General features: G+C 38.3%; 1 protein-coding gene across 1 annotated transcript in view; it reads right to left on the bottom strand.

Moving 5' to 3' along the window:
* LOC107563410 (protein piccolo-like) overlaps positions 1-7,574 on the bottom strand; it is a 68,736-nt gene extending 61,162 nt beyond the window's left edge. Inside the window, exons 1-3 of the mRNA XM_016248281.1 lie at positions 7,462-7,574; positions 4,910-5,658; positions 3,522-4,391 (exon numbers count right to left, since the gene is read on the bottom strand). Coding sequence (XP_016103767.1) covers positions 3,522-4,391; positions 4,910-5,539 — 1,500 coding nt within the window. The 5' untranslated portion in view covers positions 5,540-5,658; positions 7,462-7,574. The remainder of the gene's footprint in view (positions 1-3,521; positions 4,392-4,909; positions 5,659-7,461) is intronic.
* Between the last annotated feature and the right edge of the window lie 20,327 nt (positions 7,575-27,901).

Raw genomic sequence — 27,901 nt, 5'->3', positions numbered from 1 at the left:
GGGGGTTTGGGGGGGCTGGTTCACTTACGTCGGTGCTCGTGCTGGGGCTGGTGTTGTTTGGATGTCGATTTTGGAAAGTTTTTGCTGGGATGGGCATTTAAAAAAATCTGAAATTCACTTTTGCGCCATTATCTCCTTGTATTAAAGTTAATCTTGTTCGCATTCTGTATAGCTCATGTCTGATACCACGCGTTAGCGTCACGTGTTCATGAGGATTAGGCTAATCATCCCATATAGAAAACATCACAAGTAAAATTAATCATGTTTATAAAGATAAACATGGGTTTATTATAGCCCACTTACAATTTACATTTCAGAGATCATTACAAATAAATTATTAAATGCTAAAACTGAAATTTAAATGAACAAACTTGGCGTTGGATTTGCAACCATGTGAAAACAGGGGGTGCTGCAGCCCCCTCAGCACCCCTACTTCCCGCGTCCCTGGAAAAGTCTGTAACATAGTTTGGTTAAAACTTCTCAATGGTCTTGTAAAAAACACTTTTTTTACCCTGTCAAAAAACAGCACTTTTCAGATCAAGCCGTTTTTGTAGCATTTTCCTTTAAATGTTAATTAGCTCTGCTGACCCCGCCCCTCTCTTCCACGCTGCTCTCAGAGAGACTGTTTACTTTAGCCGCAGTCATCGTAAAACTTGCTAATTAGCACATTATTAGGAAAGGCGATTTGCAAAGATTCGTTACAAAACTTTATACTCACTACTTCTGTAGATGAGGCTAGATCATGAATGATTCGCGCAAACATAGACACATTTAGGTAGATCGGGGGCGCATTCCCTTCAGAAACAAATGTAATCCACTGCATCTTCAGCGGCTCAGATGTCGGGAGTAAATGACGATTGCTATGTTCATTATTACATCCAACAACAGAACACCTCAATCACTTAGGAGTCATTCTTGTCTACACCTGTTCCTGCGGTGAAACAATGGCGGACTGATGACAGCTCACTCAGGGCGGGTCTAAGGTAAGACGCTAGTCCAGTCTGTGCTGAAACACTACTGTCAATCAAACTATTGTGGGAGGGGCCTGTCTGTGTGACATCTGAGAGCGGCTCGATTTGAGAAAGGGGAAAACATTTAACGAGATTAAAACAAAACCACTGGGTGGATTTTTATCATTATAGGGTGGTTGTGTACACACACTGCCAACACACATTTCAGTTCAAACAACTTGTAAAAGTGCATGTAGCATCCTATGACCCCTTTTTAACATACATGTTTAACTATCAAATCTGATGTTTACGAAGCATTTGTGAATCCGGAAAAGAGTTTTCGGGAAGATCTGTTTTACGCGCAAATTACTCTGAATTTACTCATATATTTACTCAAGTTTCATGAATGAGGCTCATACTGTGCACATAAAGTCACAAGTTAAATATTACAGAAAGATTGCTTCTAAAATTTGATCAAAAACAGCTTACACTGTTATCAGTAGGCAGTGACAGCACTGTGTTACTTTGGCATGCAGGGAAAATAAATCTGCAAATGTTCCTTCATGCCACAATTTTTATAATACATTCCAGAGTGTGAGCTAGCGTTAAATATGTATTAACTGTTTTTAACATCTTTTGTTAGCTTTTTGCAATTTTGCTACAATGGGTTAAAATAATTCCCCTCTGTATCTCAAAGTTTTATTTATTTTTGTGCTGCCTGCGCAATTCTCAAGCTCACAGCTCATCCTGAAATCTACATTTAATCTCTGGAGAAAGCCAGCAGCACTCTTTTTAGACCTAAGGAAACAGACTAAATCATTTAGATAATTTTAGCATGGGATAAAAATATACACAGATGTGTTACATTTGCTAATTCTCTAGACTTAAGGCAATTCCCAGGTTTTAATATTTCATGATTAAACACCAACCACACAGTTGTGGTCATGAATGAAGGTGACCTTCATATCTGAGACATATTTTTTTTCCACTCTTATCTCATTTCAACAACCTGCACTTGACACTGAGCACAACCGAGTAGCAGATGCCACTGCAATCTACACCTCATCTCTGTGCTTTTGAACTCTCTTGGAAAAGTCTTAGATGTTATCTCCGAGGACTACCCATTGATCCTCTGCCTCTACCACACAGCCGGCCCATGTGACCCAATAGCCTTGGAGTCTCCTAGCCAGGCTGCATGTAAACTCTGAACGGTTAATTACAGAGTCAAGTGTATTTTGTGCTCAACACATCTTAAAAGATGAAATGGCCATTTAGGGGGCAAACTGGTATGCTCGGGGCTTCCAGATGATGACTATAGAGGTGGTAAGGGCTCTCTAGGGGACATACATTATTACAGCAGCTTCACTGCTAAGAATAAGCACATGACACATTGCTTGCCTCAACTATACTGGTACTGGTACTCAACTATAACACCTCATGGCCAAGATACAAAAGTTGGTCTGTGTTTTGGAAAAGCTATAGTTGCAAACACAAACATTATTCACGCTATAAACAGACATGATTTTTGTAAAAATGTGTATGTATATGGCCTCAAAAGAAAATGGTATTCCAAATAAAAACATGACTTGACAAAACAGTGAATGAAAATGAAAAAAGGACCATCTATACTTGAAAACTAACTTACAAACAAAATAAGGTAATGTGAAAAGGGAAACCAGCAACAGTGGTGAGAAGTCTTAAAAATAAAAGACATGAATTCAATAGGACTTCAAAATAAAATACACAAATGACACTAAGGCATGAAAACCAAGACCAACAAAATGGTTACGATGAAACAGTAGATCTAACAACTTCTGTTATGAAAGGAAAATCATATATCCCCTTGTATCAAAAAACAGACAACACTAAAGCCCACAAGATCATGAATGAACCTCTCTTGATGGCTTTGCTGGGTCTGGAAAGTGGCTAAAGGCAACAGACTGAGTGGAAAGCACGTGGGTAAAATAGTCAAGCCACTAACTGCAATGTTTGACCCAGATCAATCATTAAATAACACAGGTCACTAAGCACAGAATGTCTATTCATTCATAATATATATTTATCACCAAAGCCCTAATGGATACAGTATGTGAATCACTCTAATGCATTACTACTGGGGTTCTCAAACCTCTCCATGAAGTACCCCCAGCACTGCACCTTTTGTGTGTCTCCCTATATCTGACACACCACTTCAGGTCTTGCAGTCTCCACTAATGAGCTGATGAGTTGAATCAGGTGTGATAGATGAGGGAGACATACAAAATGTGCAGGGCAGGGGGTACTCCAGGACAGGTGTGAGAACCACTGCATTACTAAAAAGGGAAGAAACAGTGTGAAACTGCACATTGATGTTTCCTTTTTTTGCCTTGAGAATCAAGGCACATTTTGTTTCTCTCACAGCCATTTTCGGTCTGCCTTCCACAAGACTGCCTCCACACAAACCAAAGAGACTAGAAAATACATCCATCTTTCACAACAGAATCACTGAGAACATGGCCTCTGAAATTGCAGTTCATTGCACAAACCATAATGTGAACCTACTGCAAGAAAATGCATTCATCTGTTTCTTACCTCTGTTTGATGAGGCACAGGATTAAATCCACACTGATTACACACAGTGGCCTTGCATTCAGTGCAGGTACTATAGTTAGGAGGATCTCTTCTCAGGCTTGCCTTGCAGAGTGGACAGGCTTTGGGAAGAAGTTTCGGGCTTTGATCTAATTTAGTAGCCTGAGCAGATGAGGACTCCTTTGTTGTCGTTGTTTTTTGAGTGTCTTGGGGTTTATTTTGTTGCTGTTGCCTTTTTCCCTCCTGTGTCTGAGATTTAGGAACATTGGGGGAGCCCTTAGAGGCCTCTGAGCCTTTTCTTGAGGAAGGGGGTGTGGTGTTCTTGGCAGAGGTTTGGGTAACAGTGGAACCCTTGGTTGGTGTGGTCGTGGAGGGCTCATCCTGGACAGCTGAAATCAAATTGGATGCTGAGCTAAGAAACGAAGAACCAAAGCCTAGAACCTTTCCAGAAACAGAAGAGGCACCAGGCTGTGGAGAAGGAGAGCGGGATCGAGCACCACCGAAACCGAAACCAAAGAAACTGGACTCTTCTTCTTTTTTAGGGGGCTCAGTCTTTGATGGTATCTCAGTTTTGGCAGGAGGAGCACCTTTTGTTGTCTGCTGTGGAAGAGGTTTTTGTTGTGACGTTTGCTGTGACGGATGAGTTGCACTTGTGCTGGACTGGCTTGACAGTTTCTGACCCTCTGTTGGTTTGGTTGGCTGGCTGGCAGATGACGGCATCTGCTTACTATGAAGATTGTCTTTCTTTGCAGGGTTCTGTGATGGTACGGAGTCCTTGGGCTGGAGCTGGGCTTTTAGTGTAGGAGGTCCGCTGTTCTCTGCGCCTCCAAGAGCTCTCTGCATCTGGCAATTCAGGCAGAGCCACTCCTCAACCTGCGTACATGGAGAATACACATTTCTGTTATAAAATTGCTAGTTTTTAACTTAACAAAAATTAAAATAAATCAGTTGTTCTGCATTTTAAATAAGACAATTTATACAGTGAAAAATGTCTTCTGAGGAATTAGCATTACTTATTCATGGTTGCATCGGTAAATAATTGTGAAAAATATGAGCTTTTGGGGGGAAAAAACTCTTCTTCTAGGAATTAAAACCATCACAGTCAAATACAACATGCTTCAGAGACAGTGGACGTCTGGATTGAAATACATAACGGTGGATCTTCACCTGATAGTAAAAAGTGACATGTAAATCTAGAGAGGTCTATTCAGCAACTGATATTGATAAAGATATTGTTTCTTTTCCTTTTTAATTTTTTCCTTGTTTCTTTTCCTTTTTAATAAAAAAAATAATAAAAATACTTAAAATGAGGCATGAATATTGTATGCTACTGCTTTATGTATCACGCTAATTGCAGATAAAAACTAAATGAGTTAGGAATTTGTACTCACGGTTGCATCTGGAGGACTGAACCCACACATGTTGCAGACCACTGATTTACATTGTGTGCAGGTGTTATGGTTGGGCGAATCCTTGAACTTAAGATTGAGTTCTGTATTTTTACAGACTGGACAGATGGATTTCACCCCAGCTCCAGGTCCACCTTTCACCTGAGGCTCTGCTGAAGGAGGCCTTGAGCCAACTGCACCTCCTGGATGAGACCCAGGTCCACTTGGGCCTTGTTGTTGAGGTCCACCCTTCCCAACACCCTGCTTAGGGGATCCACCCCCACTTGCTCCTTGTTGCAATCCTCCCCTGCCCACTCCCTGATGTGGATGATCTCCTCTCCCAGCTCCTTGCTGTACAGGACTTCCCCGACCAGCTCCTTGTGGTTGAGATCCATCCCATCCAGCTCCTTGGCCTCCCATTCCCACACCCTGTGTCTGCTGTCTACTTTGTCTCTGAGGCCCCTGTGAGGCTGATTGGCCATTCCCCTGCTGTTGAGGATCCTTCTGCTTTGAGGGTCCTGGAGGCTGCTGTTGTTGCTTTTCCTCCTCATCCCCAAAACGACTGAACTTGTTTACAGCAGAGGACATTGCACTTAGAGTATTCCCCCCACTCAGAAAGTTGGAGGAGAACATGTTGGCAGTTTGGAATGGGGCTCTGAAGACTGGTGTTGGAGAGGGCTGAGATGGGGGGAGCCCAGTGGAGGGATTCTCTCACCAGTTGCAGTTATCCCTCACATCTACCTCCAGTGTCCCTTAGGAAATAGAAAATGGACAAAGAAAAGAGAGAATTCACACATTACTTGTGTTTTTAATGAATGTATATATATGTGCATGTATTAAACATCAAGTAATACCATATACATGATAATATTAAAATATTAATAGTTCCAGATTCAAAACATAAACAAAAGGATGTAATACCATGTTACAATTTAAATATCTCAGAAATGCTTTATATTCTGCATAAGGCAAAATGAGATGAGAATAGTACTTTGACTGAAAGTATTGTTATTTAGCCAAGTCGTCTTCAAAGCAGGTAAAAACCTAATTTATGCAAGAGTGGTACATAAAATAAACAAAAACATTTTAAACAAACAGTTACCAACTTCATAATCGGTCACTGACATGTAGAGGTTGTAGACTGTAGATGATCAATATCGCATTGTCACGCAGTAATCACACTGACACATAACATCCAGTCATATGGTAAATAAAAGAGCTAACAGTGAGGGATAGAGGTTCCCTTACTGCCCTGATCATCATGCATTCCCCTTTTACATAATCTAAACCTATTTTAATCATCACTTTTTCATTATTATGTATTTTGCATGATCTTATATTGCCTGGTGTTCTGAATTACATTGCACTGGAATGCATAAAATATCGATGACATATCTGTTATAGACCATACTATGAAAATAATGATCGCCTAAAAAGTTGATAAAAAACAGTTCATGTCCATGTTATTTGATAACTACAATCCAAATTATGAGTTCGATTCTGCCGTTACAGAGTCAAAACTAATGACAATTTGGCAAAGACAATTTTACTACACATATTGTTTATCAACATGTGAAATACATATTATATAAACATATAGCATGAATATGCAACAGTGATGAAACACTGAAAATCTCGTGTAAACCTGCATTCGCCCAGTGATTGATTGTGCGTTTGAACATTTCCATTCAGCACCCTGGACAGCTCTCTACACTCAGCTCATGCAACGCGTAATTCTATGCGGACACATTTATGATGAGGAACTTTAAAGGGTCAGTGGGTACTCTGTGTGTATTTATTCACAAATGTATAAATGTTTTTCAGTATACCGCGTGCCATCAAAATTATATCCACATTGGCGATCATTAACCTGATATCAACGTTAAATAGTCACGCTGTGTTCTTCTAACAGCCTACAAACATATATTGACAGATTAAGTTTTTTTTCCCCTGCTTCTGCTGCTTCAAAAGCAACATCTACAGCCCGTCTACAGAAACCCTCCGTCGGCATATCCGGGTTGTAAAACCTCCGCTGCATGTGTTAAACACAATTGGGTTTACAACATGTTAAAGAACACTTAATGTTTCGTTGGGACTGGCAGTCTTAGTCACAAAATATAAGGATACGTTTTACTCCAATTTACCACACACAAAAAAAGCACTATTATAACAATATTATAGGTTGGTTATTTGATATGAGGTTGTAGATGGTAGATGATCAATCTCAGACAGTCACGATCTGCAGTAATCACACTGATTTCGCAACATAACATGCATTCAAACGGGAAATAAAGGAGCAAACGGTGAGAAATGGAGGTTCCCTCACTGTCCCGATCATTATACATTCGCCCTTGATCAAGCACTGTCGGAGGATTTCCCAGCCTCATCACTAAAACCGCATCCTTCCGAAAGCATTTCCAGACTAGAAGTATTCCTCTACTACAACACACCATAATCATCCTTCCTCAAATCTACCACTGTCCATGTGATCACATGGAAAAACATGATTATTTTCATCATAACGGCCGGCTTAAGTGGTACAAACAGCATCCTACCTTACAGCGTGCGAGCATCCCTGTTTATTCTCCCATTTCTGTCTCTCTAGTGCTGTTTGGTGATCGGCTGCTCGGCGTCTAGGATGGAGGGTTACAAGGATCTGAGGGCATACCCGCTTTCACAGTCGCCTCCTCTGCGCATGCGCCGCACATGACAGTGATCAGCACACATCACCTCGCGAAAATTCAATTTAAAGCGACATAATCATTCGTCTTTGACAAACTGTCTGCTAATAATCGGCTTCCGTTTGTTTGGGCATCAGTGTTAGGGGGTTGATATCGTTTGGGCAAAAAAATATCATTTTATTATTGAAAGCTCATAAGAATGTTGACAGTGCATCAATATAAATAAATAAACAAAAACACCACAGGCCATTATTAATATTTTCACAATACTGTTTTATTATAATTTTTATTTAAAAATGTTGATTAAATGTTTGAACAGCCCTATATTTTAATATTATGACAATAAAGATTAATATTGTTGTCTCCTGGTTAACCTTTTATCTGACTTTAATCTAAATGTAAAATAATATAAGGAAAAGGTGGGCACTTTAATAATGGATAAAACAAACATAAAATCTAAATAAAAACATGACAACTGCAATATTATCCACTCCACTCCACTGTCAATGCACAATGCTACTTCTAACCAACAAACAAGTAATTCCTCTTAACAAATAAAGTGCATTTATAAAGGAAACTCTACAAAGCAAAATATGTTTAAAAAGTAACCATTTCATTCACATCTTTTATGCATTGTGCTTGAATGAAAATAAATAAATAAATAAAATAAATAAATGATCCCCTGAGGCAATAGTGTGCAACATATGGAATAAATAAATAAATATTATTAATTATTATTATTATTTCTTCTAATAACTGTGTGCACTGGATGTAAGCTGTTATAACATGCAATATGGTTTATGTTTATTAATTTAGAAGGTCAACTGCAGTCAGTATAAAAGTCTGTGCCTGTGGCAATGGCTTAAATCAGTTCACCTTCAAATTCACAGTAAACATTGATGGGGTGTGACAATTCCCTTTCTCACTTGTCTCTTCCACGTTCTCTCTATGCCTGCCTGTCATTTGTATGTGCATACTCACTCACATGCAGCATCATTCAATTATCAGGCAGCGAGAGAAGCATGCTTTTTCTCCGTCTGCATTATAGGTTTTATTGCTTGGCAGGATCAGATATGGTCCTGAGAGAATGTAATGTGCTCCACTCTACTGCTAATGGTCGATCCATAAAAGACCATCAGTGCCGCCATGCCAGCACCATTACCTGAGTCTTGCTGCCCCATCCTTCTTCCAGAATGAAGCTCTCAACAGTCATCAGACTTCAAATATTTCAATAGCTGGCCAATATAAGATCTCCACTTTCCTAACGTCTCTAAAGCAGTGGTTCTTAACTGGTGGGGATGCAACAAAAACTGGTTGCATTATAATTGTGCATAATTCACAAGTTTATCTTTGTGCAATAAATAGTTATGGTTCGGCATTGGATCACAAATCTGCTGCAGTATTCCTGAACTACCTGCCTTTTAACTTCCAAAAAGTTTTCAAACCACAAAGGAAGCAAAGAACCATAAACATCTAATGAAGTGTTAAAGGTGTAGTAAGTACAACAGCTAGCGGTTGAAATGGGGACTGCAGTCCAAATGCAAAATATTGTTTCTCCAGCCCCCTCCTCCTCAGACTCGAAATTCATGTGGGTTGCCAGATTGAGGACACGCAACAGAAACCAGCGCAGCTGACAATGGAAGGCAACAAGCTTTACACTGAAAGTTTATGAGTTGATTTGTCCGTGTTTTAACATGCCTCTCTGGTCATAGAGCTTTTTAGATGGATGCCGAGGCTTTTTAGGTCAGGTAGAATCTGCGATCTCTGACTCAATCTCTGACGTCTGCTGCCTTCAATGGCTGCAATACACTGTTTTCCACCAACTGGCAACCCGGGGATTTCGAAATACTATTGGTTAAACTGGTAGTGGGAGGAATCACATGGACCAAAACACAACAGACATTCCGACATGGAATGCACATTTTCAAAGAAGAATATCTGGGCTGTACCATTGTTTTTCTGAGTGTACATTAATGAGGAAAAAAATTAACTTAAATGATTTTAGCAAATGGCTGCAATATAACAAAGAGTGAAAAATGTAAGGGGGTCTGAATACTTTCCGTACCCACTGTATGTGAACTTAGCATGTTACCTACATACCTGTAAATGTATTATGGTGTTTGTGCTTTGGTACAGTCAAAAAATCACATACAGGACCTTTAATCTCTTCTTTACTGAACAGTGATTCTTTCCCATGATATCCACTCAGCATTTGAGCAGTTTTTTTTAAAGCATTACATTAAAAAGGCCTGTTAACTGACTTTACTAAATTCAATGTTTGCAGAGCATGAGTGGTCACTTATCACATCCACACTGTCAAGGGCCAGTCATTCCTTATACAGTAAGTGCTCATATTTTATCTTCATTCAGGCTTTGAACTGAGCCAAACTTGTACCTGTTCAAATCAAACTATTATATTGACTTCATATTCTCTCTCTATTTTTCCCCTTTTCTCTAAAATGTCTAGTTACTAATGGAGCCTTGCTCACTCAAAAGTCAGACTGAAAACCATGTTGAATCAAGGTCACATTAATCAGGAGCAACTGGCTTACAGCCCAGGCGAGTTTTCTACAAGAAACATTTGATTTAAGACAGTAGACCAAGCCTGTCACCCTGTAATGCGCTGAACAAGAGCAGTCTAAACAATCTGCCAAGCTACACCACAGATTGCATCTCTCTGGGGATTAAGGCCAAAACTGCCATTTACTCCTTCCAATGCAAATTCATTTTCATCACTTTAGAAGAAGCCCTCAATCATTCTGAGTTATAGTCTAGCATTGGTTTATGGAATAATCATATTTCACCTAACTGTAATGTGCAGAGTCAGATGTTATTGGGAAGAATGTCTCTTCCAGCAAAGTCAGCATGTCTTGAAACTATATCATTAATGAATCTCACCTGTTTGCCCAAATTTGAAGATACAAAATTAAAGATTTATTCACCCATAAACCAGAGTTCAGAACTGAACTGGGAATGCAGTTTAAATTACGATCCAATTAATGAATTTGGTTTGAACTTGAATTGCAATCGAAAACAGGATGCAGATTTGAAATTCAAATGTAAATATGGAAGTAGAATACCATTTATTTGAATTTCATTTCATATTATATAAAAGTAGTTTTAAGTCTTTTTAAACTTTAACAAACAAGGCTTTTTCAAGAGTTTTTGAAGTCTGAACAGTTGATAACTAGAACGAGAACAATAGAACAATATAATGATTAAACAATAGAAAAATAATAAAATATAATGATTGACAAAACAACAGATAGAATGACAGACAGAACGATATATAGAACGATAGATAGAACGATAGATAATTTTTGTGTTTTCCATTGAAGAAAAATAATCATTGTAACAATATGAAAGTGAGAAAAATTATTACCACATTTCTTTAATCCAATATTAATTCCTACATTAGCATAAGGTTAGTGGTTATGTTTAAATAATGTATTTTTATAAATTATACCAACATGCTGGAAAATGTTCTAAAATTGTTTTGAATGAGGTATGTGGTGAGAGCCAGAAATCGTCTGGAAGCATATGCATTGCCAAATAACGTTGGCTCTAATGCAGTAATGTTAATATAAATGAGAAATTCAGCCAATATCTCTATTCCGTCACTGAGCAGACAGAATTCTGCTATTAAAACACACAGACTAAGACAGCCAGATAGAGAGTCACGTTTCTCTAGAGCCTGTTCCTGTGAGTGAGCGTGTGTACGGTGAGGACGTGAGTGAGTCGTGCATGGCTTCACTCTCCCACTCGGCCTGTGCGTCATGTGTTGGGGGAGGGACGCATGTATGCGTGTGTGGTGCTGATTATGTGTTGCGTCATGCGTGGGGAAGTGTAAACACTAGGAAGCTGGAATCATTTTTCCTCTCCCACCATTTGTCTGTGTGTGGGTGGGTCGGTGGGTGTGTATCATGGCCAGATTGGATTGAATATTTCTCTAGACATGATTACAGAACCATTCTCACCCAGAGGAACATTTGATTGCTCAGATATTGCTCTTTCAAAGCTCAGTGAACTTGATAGTTTCTCATTTATTTTTCAAAATGCACAAATAAAAAAAAAAATCAAGTTTGTCTCAGATATTTTTCAGGGAGAAATAAAAATATACATAAATGAGATAATTGTTAACACATCAAGAGTAAAGAGAAGGAAGAAAGAAGAATGTGAATGAGTAATATTTGCGTTTATATTGAAATATCCTATTTTTGATTGCAGCTGTCTATAAGTATTGTTGAGTTCTCATCTGAAACTCTAAAGACACAATGGCACCAGATGGTAATACAATAGTACTGAATAAAGACCATATTCATATCTTATTATTTATACTGAATTCCAAGAAACTTCATAACTTCTTATGAAGATTATTTAATGTTTTGTATGTTCAGCAAGGTTGCATTTATTTGACCAAAATGCAGCAAAACCATTAATATTGTGAAATATTATTAAATATTGTTTTCTATATTAATTATTTTTTTTATGTAATTTATTCCTGTGATGCAAAGCTGAATTTTCAGCAGCCATTACTCCAGTCTTCAGTGTCACACGATTCTTCAGAAATCATTTTAATATGCTGATTTGGTGCTCAAGAAACATTTCTTATTGCTATTATCAATGTTGAAAACAGATGTGCTGCTTAATATTTTTGTGAAACCTAAATAGAAAGTTCAAAAGAATAGCATTTATTTTAAACAGAAATCATTTGTAACACCCTAAATGTCTTTACGGTCACTTTTGATAAATTGAATGTACCCTTTCTGAAATGAAACATTAATTTCTTTAAAAGAAAAAAAAAATCTTAGTGACTCCAAACTTTTGAATGGTAGTGTATATACATATATGCACACATATGCAGTCAACTTAAGCAGTTCAGTAAAATCTGAAAAATACTTACTTTATATTGAGTAAAATGACAATATAAAAGCCAATCATTTAATTTAGAAAACATGTCATTATTATATCCCACTTAATATTTTTCTCATATAGCTGCCTTGATGTTTTAGGACGATCATTAGGAGGTCCTTGCCACTAAAAAGTTAGAATTTTTTTGGTTTATTGTAGTTTGCCACAGGTCCATGTATAGCTCAGCTGTTTGTTTGATTGCATGTGTATGTGTGTGCATGTGTGTTTGAGAGATGTAGGAGAAAGCTCTGTTGGCCCTGAAATGTTATTCCATCAAACAAGCCTACACCTTTTGACATTTGTCCTGAAACAAACTTTCTCTTATTCTGTCTCTTTAAGTGTCTCAGCTTTTCACACATAAACAAACGTAGATATATAAATGGATGCAAGCATGCGTTAACACAGCTAAAAATATATGCATACCAAAACACGAGGACACAAACAGATGGACAAGTCCAGATAAACAGAAGCCAACACTGACAAATACACATTCAGACGTGTGCTCTTAACATTAGGCCTTGAACATTCTTGCTTTGACTCAGCAGTATTCATTCATGTAATATGAGTATATTTGAAGCGCACATGCTTATGTTATTAATTGGATGTTGCAATCTACTTATACACACACACACAAAGGCAAACATGCACACAAACTTCTCTGCATGTGGAGTACAACAGAGGGTCAGGCTGTAATCAATACTGTAACTTGATCCCACACTGTTTGCCAGTTTCATTAAATTTAAATATGTGCCCTAGAGAGGAACAAGATGGACCGGGGTGTCCAGCCACAAAAAAAATAAAAATTAGCTCGAAAGCTAGTTCACACTGGTCAAAAATAATCCCATCCTCCATAACATAATTTCATATCTGCAAACCAAGCGTGATGTAAAGCTTGCATGTATGAAAGTGTATGGTTACATTGTTGAATATATAATCTTGGGGCCAATAACATGTCCAAATTTCATTCTAGCAAAATAAGTAAATAAAATAATAATAATAATAATAATAGAAAAAATACATGATTGTAACCACTTACCTAATTTTAGTCCCAACAAATTAAGGTTGAACATGTAAATAACCCAAGTCCAGTGTGCTTAATGGCGTTAGGCTGTGTGAATTCCCTTAAAAAGCTGTTAAATCCACAATACATCAACGTCTCTCCTTGTCATCCATGTTCACAGGCTGCCACTGCACTGCCGCCACTAACTCTGATTTTCCCCACCACAGACCATCATCAACTATCAGCCTAAAAATACTCTTAAAGAGACAGCATCACTCTCTCTCCCCTCGCACTCTTTGGACACCCTTCCAGCTGACTAGGGACCGCCCTAATCTCCTCCTGCTCGTACGGACCAATCAGAATCAGGCAGGAAATCAGCAGTGATGTGTAGTGAGAGAGGAGGAGAGAGAGAAATAGGCATCTGCGGATAATAAATATGGAGGGAGCGTAGACAAGAATCAGCAGGAGATTATGTACTTAAAAGATCCTGTCCGGTATATGATGGCTTTTTACCATTACAGCTTACATTATTCAGCTTATGTTACAAGAATCACTATAAACTGCAACTCCAAAAGTAGGATAGATAGATAGACAGACAGACAGACAGACAGACAGACGGACAGACGGACAGACGGACAGACGGACAGATAGAAACCGTGAAGGCTTAACTGATGGGGTTTGTTGATGATTTCTGAGGTGAGGTTCTTACCCAAGCCACATCCCCCTGCCAAACACCGTCCTTGATGGAGTAACGCAATAGCAAGGTCTAGACACTAAGCACTGTATAATTGAAGAAGTGTAAAACAAGATGGGCATACAACCTACCTCAGAAGTCTTGCCCTCGACTCTCAATGTTGTTTTAATGAGTCACACTCTCTCCAGACCTCAGGCATATCATTCTGTAAATATTTGCCTTTGGGAACGAGGTCAACGCAGACCCCAGCATGTCTTCAAGCAGAAAGCAAACATTCAGAGACCATTTGTTGCATTGTGCGCTTGACATTTGAATGCTCCATTTTATTGTTACAAATGAAGTTATTGGGATTGCATTACATTGCTTAATAATAATTATTTTTTGCCTGAAGTGAAATTACAATGATAGTCAAGTGAGTTGTAAACATAGTGAGTTTTTTGCAACAAAATAAAATTCCATAACCATTTTCCACCCTCTCGCTGACCATTAGAATAAAATAGGACATTTCTTTTTTTATTATCATTATTTTTTTTTGTGCTACTATTCATTTAAGACTATGTGAACACTCTCTTTGCATGTAAAATAAATAAGAATGCTTACTTGCAGGTTGTCTATCTATAAATAGGGGTTATAGAATATTGATTAATACTTCATAGGTTACAATAACACATCAAGCAGAAAGCATGTTATTCGGGAGTATATTGCTCCAATATTTTCAAAGGATTTTCACTGATTGTCTTCTGACTCGTCTGTGTACATTCTGTTTCTTTGGAATGCCAAGGAAGTAAGGGTTTTGGTCATGCGGGAAGCTGGTGGTCGAAAATCATGGGATAGTCATGTGGCGTCACGCTGTACATCCTGTGCTGGCCTGAGGGCGTCATTTAACTCTTTTCCTGTTCGGGACATAAGGGTTCTATGCATCCACGATCACGAGGCATCCATATGTCGTCAAAAGGCTTTTCAGCTCTGGTACAAAAGGTCTCTGTGGTATCTCTTGATTAGATTAATTCAAAGCCTCATGATGGTGATCCAGTGGCATCTCCGTATCCCGTATATGAAATCCCTACACCAGTGTAGCTGCAACAACCGTCTCCTTGCGAAGTCTGCATCACATTGTGATATGATCACGAAACTGATCAGCTGAAATGTGCCACAAAACTGTTAAGGCCAGACTGAAATGATCAAGCACTTATAAACGTTATATATTAATAATAAACTTGCCTAACATTGGAATCCTTTAAAATGATACTTGTACTGCAAATTATGAACACTCTGAAATAATATCTATTATTTCACAATAATTCTTCACACATGCAAGGGCCAAATGTCTACCATTACAGGACATTCTCGTCTTATTAATAATTAATTAATAGGTGTTTTGAATGTACAGTTATTGCAATATTTACATTTTCTTTATTTTAACAAAGTGTTCATAAACAGGCATTATCTTTAAAAAATATATTCTGTATTTTAAGGCACAGTGTAATTTCAACATTCCTTTTAGAATAAAAACAAATTTCAATGGAATTTTGGCCCCATTTTAAATTATTTCATTTTTACTATTTCATTCCCAACAAGTAGCCACAAAGATGTGCATAACATTTGTTGAACTTATTTTATTAACATAAACACACACACACACACACACACACACACACACACACACACACAGGTAACAGGGTGGACAGAGGGGAAACAGTGTGGACAGGACATAACATCTACAGAGCCCTCGTTAGCTTCCTAGCCTAGCCTAGCCTTGTCTATTTTCTCGGTTTCTGATCTTTGCCTGTTTTCCTGGATTTATCCCTTTAGTCTTGCCCTTTTGATTCTGTTCGCCGTTCGTTGACCTTCGCTAGCCCTAGGATTATCCTTGTGTCTTGCCCGCCATATACCTGTTTGCCTTTGTTCAACCCTGCCTGTGTTTCTGACCTCTCTGCTTTAATAAAGCTTGCACATGGATCCGCATGTCTTACGTCTCGTCAGCCCCGTAACACTTACTTGGGGACATGGCAGTTTAGCCTGCTTGCACTAAAATTAGAGTATTTTTTTTTTTTTAATTAATTAATTTTGGATACATATTTATTGTGTTCTATGTTAGAGGGGCAATAACTATGAAAGATAAGCATTTAGAAACAAGTATACACCCATTTTTACACAAAATACCACATTATGTGGGGACTCAAATGGCACCGAATGCTAGGATATGGGTGATTATGTGTTTATGTATTCATTTGATATTCGTTTTGCAGCTTAGTTTCAGTAAACTCTTTTTTTTAATTAAGGGGAATTTCTCAGCTACAAAAATATTGCACATTGAACATGTTTTTCCATGACGCAGCCCAATTAAAACATTGAAGGCACTATTTAGCACATTTTAAGGAACTTCAAACTGCACATATGATGTTTAAACAAAATCTCAAAGCATTTTCTGGTGGTGCAGTACTGAGACGTTGCTTAGAAGTTCATGATTGTTCCCTCTCTATGATTTGGAATAACAAAGGCAGGTGCATAATGACACTATTCCCAGCATATGGAGTGCCGGGTTAACATCTGCACTGCTGAACGCTTTTATGTGACAGGACTGCCAACTGCAGCCATCACAAAGAACAAACAGGTGAACGTATCGCCTTTACAAATGCTGGATTTAGAGTTAGCAATTTAACTTCAAAATATCAGACACACATATGCGACTCTTTAATGAGCAGCATTGCCAAAATCAATCAAAACTGCTGTGTTTTACCAGAGTAAACACTTGCTTTTTCTCTTTAATTAACCATAAAATGGCATAGTGGTTAACACAGTAAGTGTTTTAGTATATTAGTTTAATATATTTAGTATATTAGCTGGGATGCAAATATGGTTGAAGTAATTCTCTATAATTTGAGAATTCTCTATAATACTAATACAATGTTTGTTGGAACTTTTCCACCAATACTACAGTTTTAGCCCAAAAATATATTTTCATTGACTAAAACAATATACCATTAAGACTGTTTGATGATGAGAAACCCAAGCTCATTGGAAATACGTGCCTGTGACGACATTTCTGCTAGCTAAACAATGTTACTTTGGTTCTCGATAAGTTCAAAGTGAAATGTCCAGTGAGTGGCACTAAAAGATCATTTAGTTTTTATCCAAAATAGAGGGACATGAATCTGGCAACGTTTTATTACACTACGTATCACGACAGTTCGGAAATGAAATCTTCGTGACTGGCGCTAAAAGGTTAATGTTCTATTACGTTTGAAAATAATGTACCAACTACACTAAACCTTCCCAATAATGTTAACAAAAGCAAACATGAGCTAAAAACAAATTTTCTAAAGCAACCATTCCTGAGCTCTTTTACTGTGACTTGTACTCTGCAGGACTCACAACCACGCTTCACATCGCACGTGTACCACGTGAGCTACTGAAGAAGTTTACTACGTCAGAACAACTATACTGTCACGAATCCGGTCAACGAACTTTCCTATTCATTGACTCTCGCACTACACACTGTTGCACATCACCCCGGACTACATTTCCCATCATGCATTGCACTGATTGCACTCAGCACGAATTGCACACACCTGTTTACACTGATTGCACCCAGCTGTTTCATATCACTCCCTCACTATTTAACACTCACTCTGATCCCTTCCCTCTGCCGAGTATTGTTTCAGCATTTATCACTCCCCTAGAGATAGCTACCTTACGGAGCCCTTGTCATTTCCTTAGCCCTTGTCATTTCCTTAGCCTTAGTCATTAGCCTTAGTCATTAGCCTTAGTCATTAGCCTTAGTCATTAGCCTTAGCCCTAGTCATTTGCCTTAGCCCTAGTCATTTGCCTTAGCCCTAGTCATTTGCCTTAGCCCTAGTCATTTGCCTTAGCCCTAGTCATTTGCCTTAGCCCTAGTCATTTGCCTTAGCCCTAGTCATTTGCCTTAGCCCTAGTCATTTGCCTTAGCCCTAGTCATTTGCCTTAGCCCTAGTCATTTGCCTTAGCCCTAGTCATTTGCCTTAGCCCTAGTCATTTGCCTTAGCCCTAGTCATTTGCCTTAGCCCTAGTCATTTGCCTTAGCCCTAGTCATTTGCCTTAGCCCTAGTCATTTGCCTTAGCCCTAGTCATTTGCCTTAGCCCTAGTCATTTGCCTTAGCCCTAGTCATTTGCCTTAGCCCTAGTCATTTGCCTTAGCCCTAGTCATTTGCCTTAGCCCTAGTCATTTGCCTTAGCCCTAGTCATTTGCCTTAGCCCTAGTCATTTGCCTTAGCCCTAGTCATTTGCCTTAGCCCTAGTCATTTGCCTTAGCCCTAGTCATTTGCCTTAGCCCTAGTCATTTGCCTTAGCCCTAGTCATTTGCCTTAGCCCTAGTCATTTGCCTTAGCCCTAGTCATTTGCCTTAGCCCTAGTCATTTGCCTTAGCCCTAGTCATTTGCCTTAGCCCTAGTCATTTGCCTTAGCCCTAGTCATTTGCCTTAGCCCTAGTCATTTGCCTTAGCCCTAGTCATTTGCCTTAGCCCTAGTCATTTGCCTTAGCCCTAGTCATTTGCCTTAGCCCTAGTCATTTGCCTTAGCCTTAGCCCTAGTGATTTGCCTTAGCCTTAGCCCTAGTCATTTGCCTTAGCCCTAGTCATTTGCCTTAGCCCTAGTCATTTGCCTTAGCCTTAGCCCTAGTCATTAGCCTTAGCCCTAGTCATTTGCCTTAGCCCTAGTCATTTGCCTTAGCCCTAGTCATTTGCCTTAGCCCTAGTCATTTGCCTTAGCCTTAGCCCTAGTCATTTGCCTTAGCCCTAGTCATTTGCCTTAGCCTTAGCCCTAGTCATTAGCCTTAGCCTTAGCCCTAGTCATTAGCCTTAGCCTTAGCCTTCTCGGTTTCTGATCTTCGCCTGGTTCCCTGGATTCACCCCTTTTGTCTTGCCCCTTTTGATTCTGTCTGCCGATCGTCGACCTGCGCTAGCCCTAGGACTATTCTTGTGTTTTGCCCACCATATACCTGTTTGCCCTCATCTGACCCATGCCTGCTGTATGACCACGTCTCTGTCTTTATCTAATAAAGCTCTGCGAATGGATCCGCAAGTCTCACGTCTCGTCAACCCCGTAACATATACATATGGAGCTATTTGTGTGATGCAACCATCGAATTATATTACTTTACAAATAACATGCTATGGTTAAACATTTTGAGGTCAGAGCATGAGGAACCATGCGAAAACAAGTCTTTCTTAATTGATAAGCTGCCCCATAATCCTAATGTGTGTGAATAGAAATAAAATTGTTGGCGTTTTACTGCCTCTAGTGTACATTTCAGCTTATGTACAGGTACGTTTTTAGAGTTTTGCGCAAATGTAGGTAGAGGTACGTTATGTTGCCCAATGAAAGTCCTTGGCCTTCTTGTAACATCTCAAAGCAACTTAACTCAATGACCTTGAGTTTCATGTCCAGGTTGTTGTCGAAGGGAACACAAAAGAAAAATAGCATCACTTTTCAGGTGTAACTTTCATGACCGGGGAGAAGTTATACTTCAATATCACCTTCACTAGCTCTACATGCCCACAGGGGTCTAAAGTTAGGGAGGATACTGTACTCCAGTGCTACACTGAGAGATCGAGTCTCTTCTCAAATATTTATAGGCCGTCACTGCCACACAGCTGTTCCCGTTGCTACTGCCCAAACACGCTAACTGGCCCCTGGTCAATGTGAGCCTGCCTGTCAATCACCGCACTGATGCTCTCACATAATACAGCAATTATATATATATATATATATATATATATATATATATATATATATTATGTTCATCTATATATTATGTTCATCACATCAGGTTTTTGTGGGACTATAAGTCTGTATGAATGATGTTTGTTGGGTTAGCTGAAATTACAAGCGCTTGAACTCAGTCGCCTGTTTGAAAGAAAGTGAATACAATGAGAATACTGCGACTTCTATGATTCGACTGTCAGAAGACTTGATGTAATACATATTTTCTTACACAATACAGCCTCTCATATTAGATGACTGAAGCAGAAGTAATGAGACACTCTGTCCCTGTGCAAACTCATTTTCCTCAGGCCGCACACATCTCGGCCAAACACTTTTCATCACTTGTATCACTTGATATCCGACACTCACAGATTAAAGCTTTAGCATTTGAGCTGACCAACTGGTGGGTTTGTAAGAGATGACCAGGGTTTAAATTGGGCCGGGGCCGTCCGGGGTTTGAGCCCCGGCACATAGACTCCAGGACTCAACATTAACGCTTCATTAACGCCAGACAAGTAAGCATGCTGAGGTAAAAATTCAAAATGAAAAGTTTTTATATTTAAAATACAGTTAGTTAGGCAACATCACACAACATTTTCACCATTACGGCAGTTTAATAGTTCAATAAACAGTTCAATAAGCAAGTACAATAATATTAGATCACTTACATTTAGGCGGAACCAAGTCAAGTCAAGTCAAGTCACCTTTATTTATATAGCGCTTTTAACAATACAGATTGTGTCAAAGCAACTGAACAGCATTAATTAGGAAAATAGTGTGTCAATAATGCAAAATGACAATAGTAAACACTAATTTTTCAGTTAAAGACAGTTCATCATTGAATTCAGTGATGTCAACATCCAGCTCAGTTTAAATAATATCTTTGCAATTATGTCAACGATATCGCTGGAAATGAAGTGTCCCCAACTAAGCAAGCCAGAGGAGACAGCGGCAAGGAACCAAAACTCCATCGGTGACAGAATGGAGAAAAAACCTTGGGAGAAACCAGGCTCAGTCGGGGGGCCAGTTCTCCTCTGACCAGACGAACCAGCAGAATGGAAAAATCAATTTAAGATGTAATAACCACAGCGCATCTCACAGCAACCAGCCGATTCATTGCTGAATGATTCCGTGTTCTGAGCGAATCGGTTGAGTCAACGTTTCATTTGCCCATGCATAAACACTTGATGAATCAGCCGTTTGAACGAATCGCTTAAATGAACAACTCAGTGACTCACTCAATAAGCGCTCACTACCTATGGAAGCATATAGGTAGCGAAATTCAATTTAAAATGCAATATGCAAAATGGTAATGCAATATTCAAAATGGCAACGCAATATTCAAAATGGCATTGTATTTCTGTATTTAAATTTACATTTTCCATTACCCATACGTGCAAAGTTTGGTGCAAAATTAAAATGAAAATTCAATTATATAATTTACATTTGCCATTTCCAACAGTAGTCTTAATATGTAAATTGCATGCAAATTTGAATGCTTTATAAGTTGCGAAATGAAAATGAAAATGTATAACACAAATTGATTTGATATGTGTAACATGTCCAAGCAGAAATGGTAGCATAATGATCATTTAAATGCTATTTGTCCTAAATGCATTTAGACTAACAGTTAGAGCACTTAGGATTGCATTTTCATCATGACGCAGTGGGATATGTGTAGCAAAATTCTATTTGAAAATGCATTCCGAGCTGACCACGCCCACTCTCCGTCAATCATTGCTTCAAGGTTGGATCGTTTGAAACATGGCGGCTGGAGATCTGATAAGATCGTTGAATTCACTGGCAGATGAAGTGGAGCGTGAACAGAGAAATATATGAAGCCTATTCCATGCTAAAATCAAAGTTCGAATGACCGTTCGAACGACCGACAAACCGAACGTCTTGAGCTTTGAGCGGCTTACACTGCGGGTGACCCACGTGACGCCAGCGTCTTGAAATTAGCTGGTGTTTAAACATTTAAGGAGCCAAGCTGCTTTGTAAAGACTATAAATGGACATTACAATAATTATATTTTATACCTAAAATAATATTCAACCATTTCCTGCATCCTGCTGTACTTCCCTGAATAAGTCTTTAAAGGTGTTTAGCTGGTGTTTAAACATTTAAGGAGCCAAGCTGCTTTGTAAAGACTATAAATGGACATTACAATAATTATATTTTATACCTAAAATAATATTCAACCATTTCCTGCATCCTGCTGTACTTCCCTGAATAAGTCTTTAAAGGTGTTGTAGGCTAATAAGTCGTTCTGAGTAATAAATTGAAAAAGCTCCCACCTGTATTTGACTAAACAAAATAACATGTAGTTTACTTGAGGTTCTGTTATAAATGTGTCTATTAGAAACGTTAATTTAAATTAATTAATTATACAAAAAATTGTTTGAAATTAATTAAGACTTCCCGAGTTTTTGAACAAAAGTCCTGAATGACTGTTATTAAAGGTCATTTAATCAATTTTAATGATTTTCAATGCCCCGCAGAAAACCTGCCTTTGTTGGAAAAGTAAATTAATAATTTTAATTATGTTTGCTTATCACACTTTTTCCAGTAACAATATTTCATATTACAGTAAATGTATATATTTAAACATAGGCCTATACATATATTTACAACAGATGTTGCAATAAAAATAAAAATAAAAAATAAATAAATATATATATACATATGACACCATAGAGCCCCCCCCACCCCCCCTCATTTACTGTGAGCACAAACATATTCATGCATAAAACCTGTGTGCAAATATTTCAGGGCAGAAATCATGAGTCATCACATACATTTTTCTAAATTTAGGACCAATTTTAGAACAAAATCAAGTCACTCTTGGTGGCCTTGGATTAACTTAATATGATATATAACATACAACATAACATAATATAATATTTTTGTTTATTTTAGATTATTTTTTACAGGTGTGTGCATGACTTTCTTGTTTTATATACAGGTATATATATATATATATATATATATATACCAGAAAGTCCTGCACACACAATTGTAAAATTTAGCATGAAACCTTTTTTGCACACGTAAGGACACTTGTCAACATTATAAAAGAATGAGATCCAATATCTTGGTAACAATTTCATCTGTAATTGTGATTTATGACATGATGTGTCGAGGTGTACAAGCCATGCAAATCAATGCTATTGATTTAAAAATAAATATTCTCTGCATTGTGTGTCTCCTTGTATATTTTGAGCTGTTAACATGTGTTTGCTGTCCCAGTAACAGATGTTATGATTTTACAGAGCAAAGGTCGTGATTATGTAATGTGCGTACACGAGTATGTGAGATTACAGAGTGGACCTGGAGACATGAATAGCCACACGGTGGGTTATTACTCTCAGATTAAACACATTCCAGGACAGTGGCTTGGTTAAGCTTCCCCTATTGTACAGAGTGTAACAGAACAGGGGTCATGTAGACAAACGAGGCACACAATGTGATATTCTAGAGGACACCACTTAATCCTGCAAGGGCAAAGGAGCTTATCCTTCTATTTGAAGACCACTGGTTTTGTCCCATCATATTTTAGGATCTATATTTTAGACCACCGCTTCATAATTTAAATTTTGAGCCCTCTGATGTCAAAAATAACCTACAAATCTTCTTCAACCCTTTCAAATTAAAGGCCTGAAATGGTCTGGACTCATCACTCACTGACATATGTCCTCACCAATGATATCTAATGGCATCTGGGTTTCCAGATCTCCAGGACAAAGATCTTAAAATCAAATCAAAACTAGTCCAAAACCAAAACATACCACTTCCAAACCAAATACAACAGATCATAGATCATGCATTTTCAGATTTCTTGTAATTTGTAGGCATGCTGAATAAGATGGCAGTTTTAGAGATGATGGAAGTAGAAAGCATCAATTAAAAACTGAGACTCGAAAAACCAACATCATCATTGCCAAATGTCAAATGCTCAAGCTTTGAGAAGAAAAAAATAGGCCACAGCATAATTTAGAAGTAGCCCAATTCTGCGGGAAAACCGCAGACTTGTCATCACTGCACTGTATGACCCACTAATCACATTGCATTACAATTTCTTTATGGATGTCCCACAGGACTCTGTATTCAGCCCCTTAATATTCTCCATTTCCACCAAATTGCTCAGTTTTCTCAGCTGCATGGCTTCATTTTTCTTTTATGTGCTGAGAGCATGATTCTTTACTCAAATTATATATATATTTTTTACATCTATGTAATGTCAGTCTGTCTCTCATAACATCTTGACCTGAATGACAAAAATCCATGGCATCCCTATAGTCACAAACTCCTCAGATTAAACTCTCTTCACCTCAATTGAAAGTCACACAGGTCTCTCTGGATATAGAAAAAACATGGCCTGAACCACTCGCACTACAATCCTGCTGTTTCATGCTTCACAACTTAAAGAAAATGAGCCCCAGCTCCTTGGTCAGGCTCGAGGTATTTCATGACCACATAACTTGTTGGCTTACCTAAAATTGCAACCACCATCCATATTAAAACTACAGAATACATTAAACCTTTGCTCAGGTTCTCGCTGACTAAATGTAGAGACCAGAATTGAATTCAAGGCACTTCCTCTATTCACAGTTGACAATGTAGCTACATGCTTTCTGTAATCTTAAATCAAAATTAAGGAAATATACCTGAAAAAAAAGAGTTCTAATCCACACAAACTTGCATGTATATAAAACATATTTTGTCATATAAATCGAAAGCTAAAGGTTTAAACAATTTGTAAAACTCACAATTGAGACATATATTTTATAACATATTTTGCTCTATGGAGAACTGCTAATGTTGTGCAATTACATTAGCATTCTTTTTGCTGCTGAGATCTGGTGGTAAAACATGACTTGCATCCATAATAAATGTTCACGTCAATTTATATTCCTCTTTTCTTCTCTGCTTTTCTTTTCTATCCCTTCTGTCTCATTCGCTGCCAGTAGCTCTCCTCTCTATCTCTCTGAGTCAGTGTCTGCGTGCTCATGCTGCGTTGTAGTGGGTGAAATGTCACACAGGCTGATGAATTGTGGGTATTACTTCCACTCCCTCGCTGTCCTCTTCCATAACTGTGCTCCAGGCAGTATGAGCAAAGCGAAGCCTTGAGTGTGTGAGCGTGGAGTGTTTTTTTTTTTTAATGTATTGTGCTTTGCAGAGCAGGGACTGATGGCTATCCTATGTGACCTCTGTTCTTAGCGATGACAACAGCAGCCACACTCTTAAAAATAAAGGTTCCAATGGGGGATTATTTTAGCGATGCCACAGATGAACCATTTTGGTTGCTCAAAGAACAATTCTTAAAAGAACCAATGTTTTGTAGAGAACATTTTAATATTCTTAAGAAACTTTTTTACTATAGAGAACCTTTTGTGGAATGGAAAGGATATGGATGTTAAAGGTAATAGATTTGCTAAGCATCCTCCGGCATCATTCTGAAGTCAGAGACAAGTGTTTACTTGAGAGCTGATGAACTTTGATAAAGAACAGTGGGACTAAGCCATGCTCTGTGATGATATCTGCAGCGGAGCATCACGTGAACGCCTTTGAAAGGATTTAACATGTCTGAGAGCGACAGAGAATGTCAGCAAAGATTACACATAATTATTGGTCCTTACATTGTGTTTGAAGGATTATTAAAATGGTAGAGTAACTCACCAGGAACAGTAATTGGATTTAGTTCAAACTCCAGCCTGCTTTCCTTTATGATTGATGCATACATTAATAATATTTTACATTGATGGTGTCCTTTTTATCTTAAAAGGATTACTTCATCCAAACATAAGATTTGTAATCATTTACTGACCTTTAACATGTCACATCAAACTTCATTGCTTCTCGAGAGCTACAATGGAAGGTGATGTTTTTAAGTAACCATGTATATTAAGGTTCATATGACTTCAAAAGTTTGAATACTATGGAAGCCTGTTTACTACACAGAATCTTTTAAAAAAGTAACTGACATTTGAACTTACAATTCTGAATGAATTGATAATGACAAGATATAAACTGATGTAAACTCAGAATTCTGGATTTTTTTTTAATCCATTCATGATTACATTCATGGAAAACAACAGTGTGAACATTCTGCTAAATATCTCCTTCCATGGAAGAAACAAAATCATACAGGTTTGGAACAACATATGAGTAAATGACAATGGAGTTTTCATTTTTCAGGGTGAATTATTCATTTAACTTCAACACAAAATAAAAAACATATTTACTTTATTAATGCATGTTGCTGCAGATTCATCTGTGCTAAATATCTATTTAAGCAAATTCACATTTGTTCTGGCTCTATTAAGATATTCCAGGCCCACTTTTTACGATCCAAACAATTCCTGATGGATAAAATCAAGCTTCGCTCTCATGAACATCCTGAGGAATACATCAAATTACAGAAGCAGGGTTGAATCCAGCAATTTATGTTGCCTTCAAAAGGCTTCATCACTCTTTGCAATCACAGATAAAGAGTAAAAGGTCACAAGCTAAAATGAAAGACGTTTTGTGACTATGCCGAATATTATGATATCTGTGTTAAGATGAGATAAGACACCTCAACCAAACGCTGTTGCACTATCAACGGAAGTCTTTCATCTGCAAGCATACCACGATCACACACTTTTTCAGGAATCCTTTATAAAAAGTAGTCTGTGGGCGAGGTGAGTAAAGCTAAAGACAGGAAGTCGGCTGTGAGAGGTGTTGTTCTTATGAGAGGAACATAGACGGAGTTTAGGGGGGGCTGGGGGGGCACTGCCCCCCAGACGAGAGCCAATAATGATTTTGTCTGAGCTATGAATAAAATATAAAAATTAAAGAATTCAAATTTTCTCTTTTTATTTGTATTATCTTATTATTTTTGTGGTTAGAATAAGTAAGTTTTGGGCTAAATTAATTATTAAATTAGCCCATATCCTTGCGAGTCACAAATGATTCTCAACTTGAGAGGACATGAGAGGACTCTCTTTTCGTTATTTTCCTGATTTAGCAAGTTAACAAATATTCTTTGTTTTTTTTTATAAACCTGCTAATAAAAATGTGGTCGACAGAGTCATTTCTGGCTGAATTGCACAGGTGATTTGAAGCGATGGCCTTGAGTGTGGCGTGTCATGCAGTATTCAGTTTAACCATGTACGCAATCCTTAAAGGGTTAGTTCACCCAAAAATTTAAATTGGCTTGTGTTTTACTCACCCTCGAAGCATCCTAGGTGTATATGACTTTCTTCTTTCAGACGAAGCCAGTCGGAGTTATATTAAAAATTGTCCTGGCTATTCCAAGCTCTATCATTGCAGTTAGCGGGTGTTGCAGTTGAACAGTCCACAAGCTGTCAAATAAAGCATGCGCATTCATAATAAAACGTGCTTCACATGGCTCTGGGGGTAGAATAAAGGCCTTCTGTAGTGAATCCATGTGTTTTTGTAAGAAAAATATCCATATTTCAAACGTAATAAACACTTTTATATCACTTCCGCCAACTGTCATGTGCGGAAGCCGTGTCGGCGGATGACGCAGCACGTCGGCGTTGCGTGCTTAGTGACGAATGCGGAGAGACAACAAAATAAAACGCCGGACACGAATTAGAAGTACAAACCGAAGATTTGCAAAGAAAAATGTCGGAGGATTTCGATATAAGCCAAGAGGAGACTGGTTTTTCTTTGCAAAAGTAAGGAAACTTTGTGTCCTTTGCTCCTATAAACAAACTCGCGAGACTAGCATATCTCAGAGGCGTGCACGCTGCGCATACATCATACGCCTTCAGCCAATTGTAATTTTTGGGTGAACTAACCCTTTAAGATTCACCCTCGGCTTGTGACAGCTGAAATGGATCTTGTGAAATGTGCGATCGCATCGCCGATTACATTTGAGAAACTTAAAGATGAAGTAGGCTATGGATGGACAAATATCGACTACTGCAGTTTGCACTGACGCTGCCCATTGGTTCGGC

This window comes from Sinocyclocheilus grahami, unplaced genomic scaffold (assembly GCF_001515645.1).
Source record: "Sinocyclocheilus grahami isolate Dianchi unplaced genomic scaffold, SAMN03320097.WGS_v1.1 scaffold874.1, whole genome shotgun sequence".
NCBI lineage: Eukaryota > Metazoa > Chordata > Actinopteri > Cypriniformes > Cyprinidae > Sinocyclocheilus > Sinocyclocheilus grahami.
This window is presented reverse-complemented; position numbering and strand designations above follow the sequence as displayed.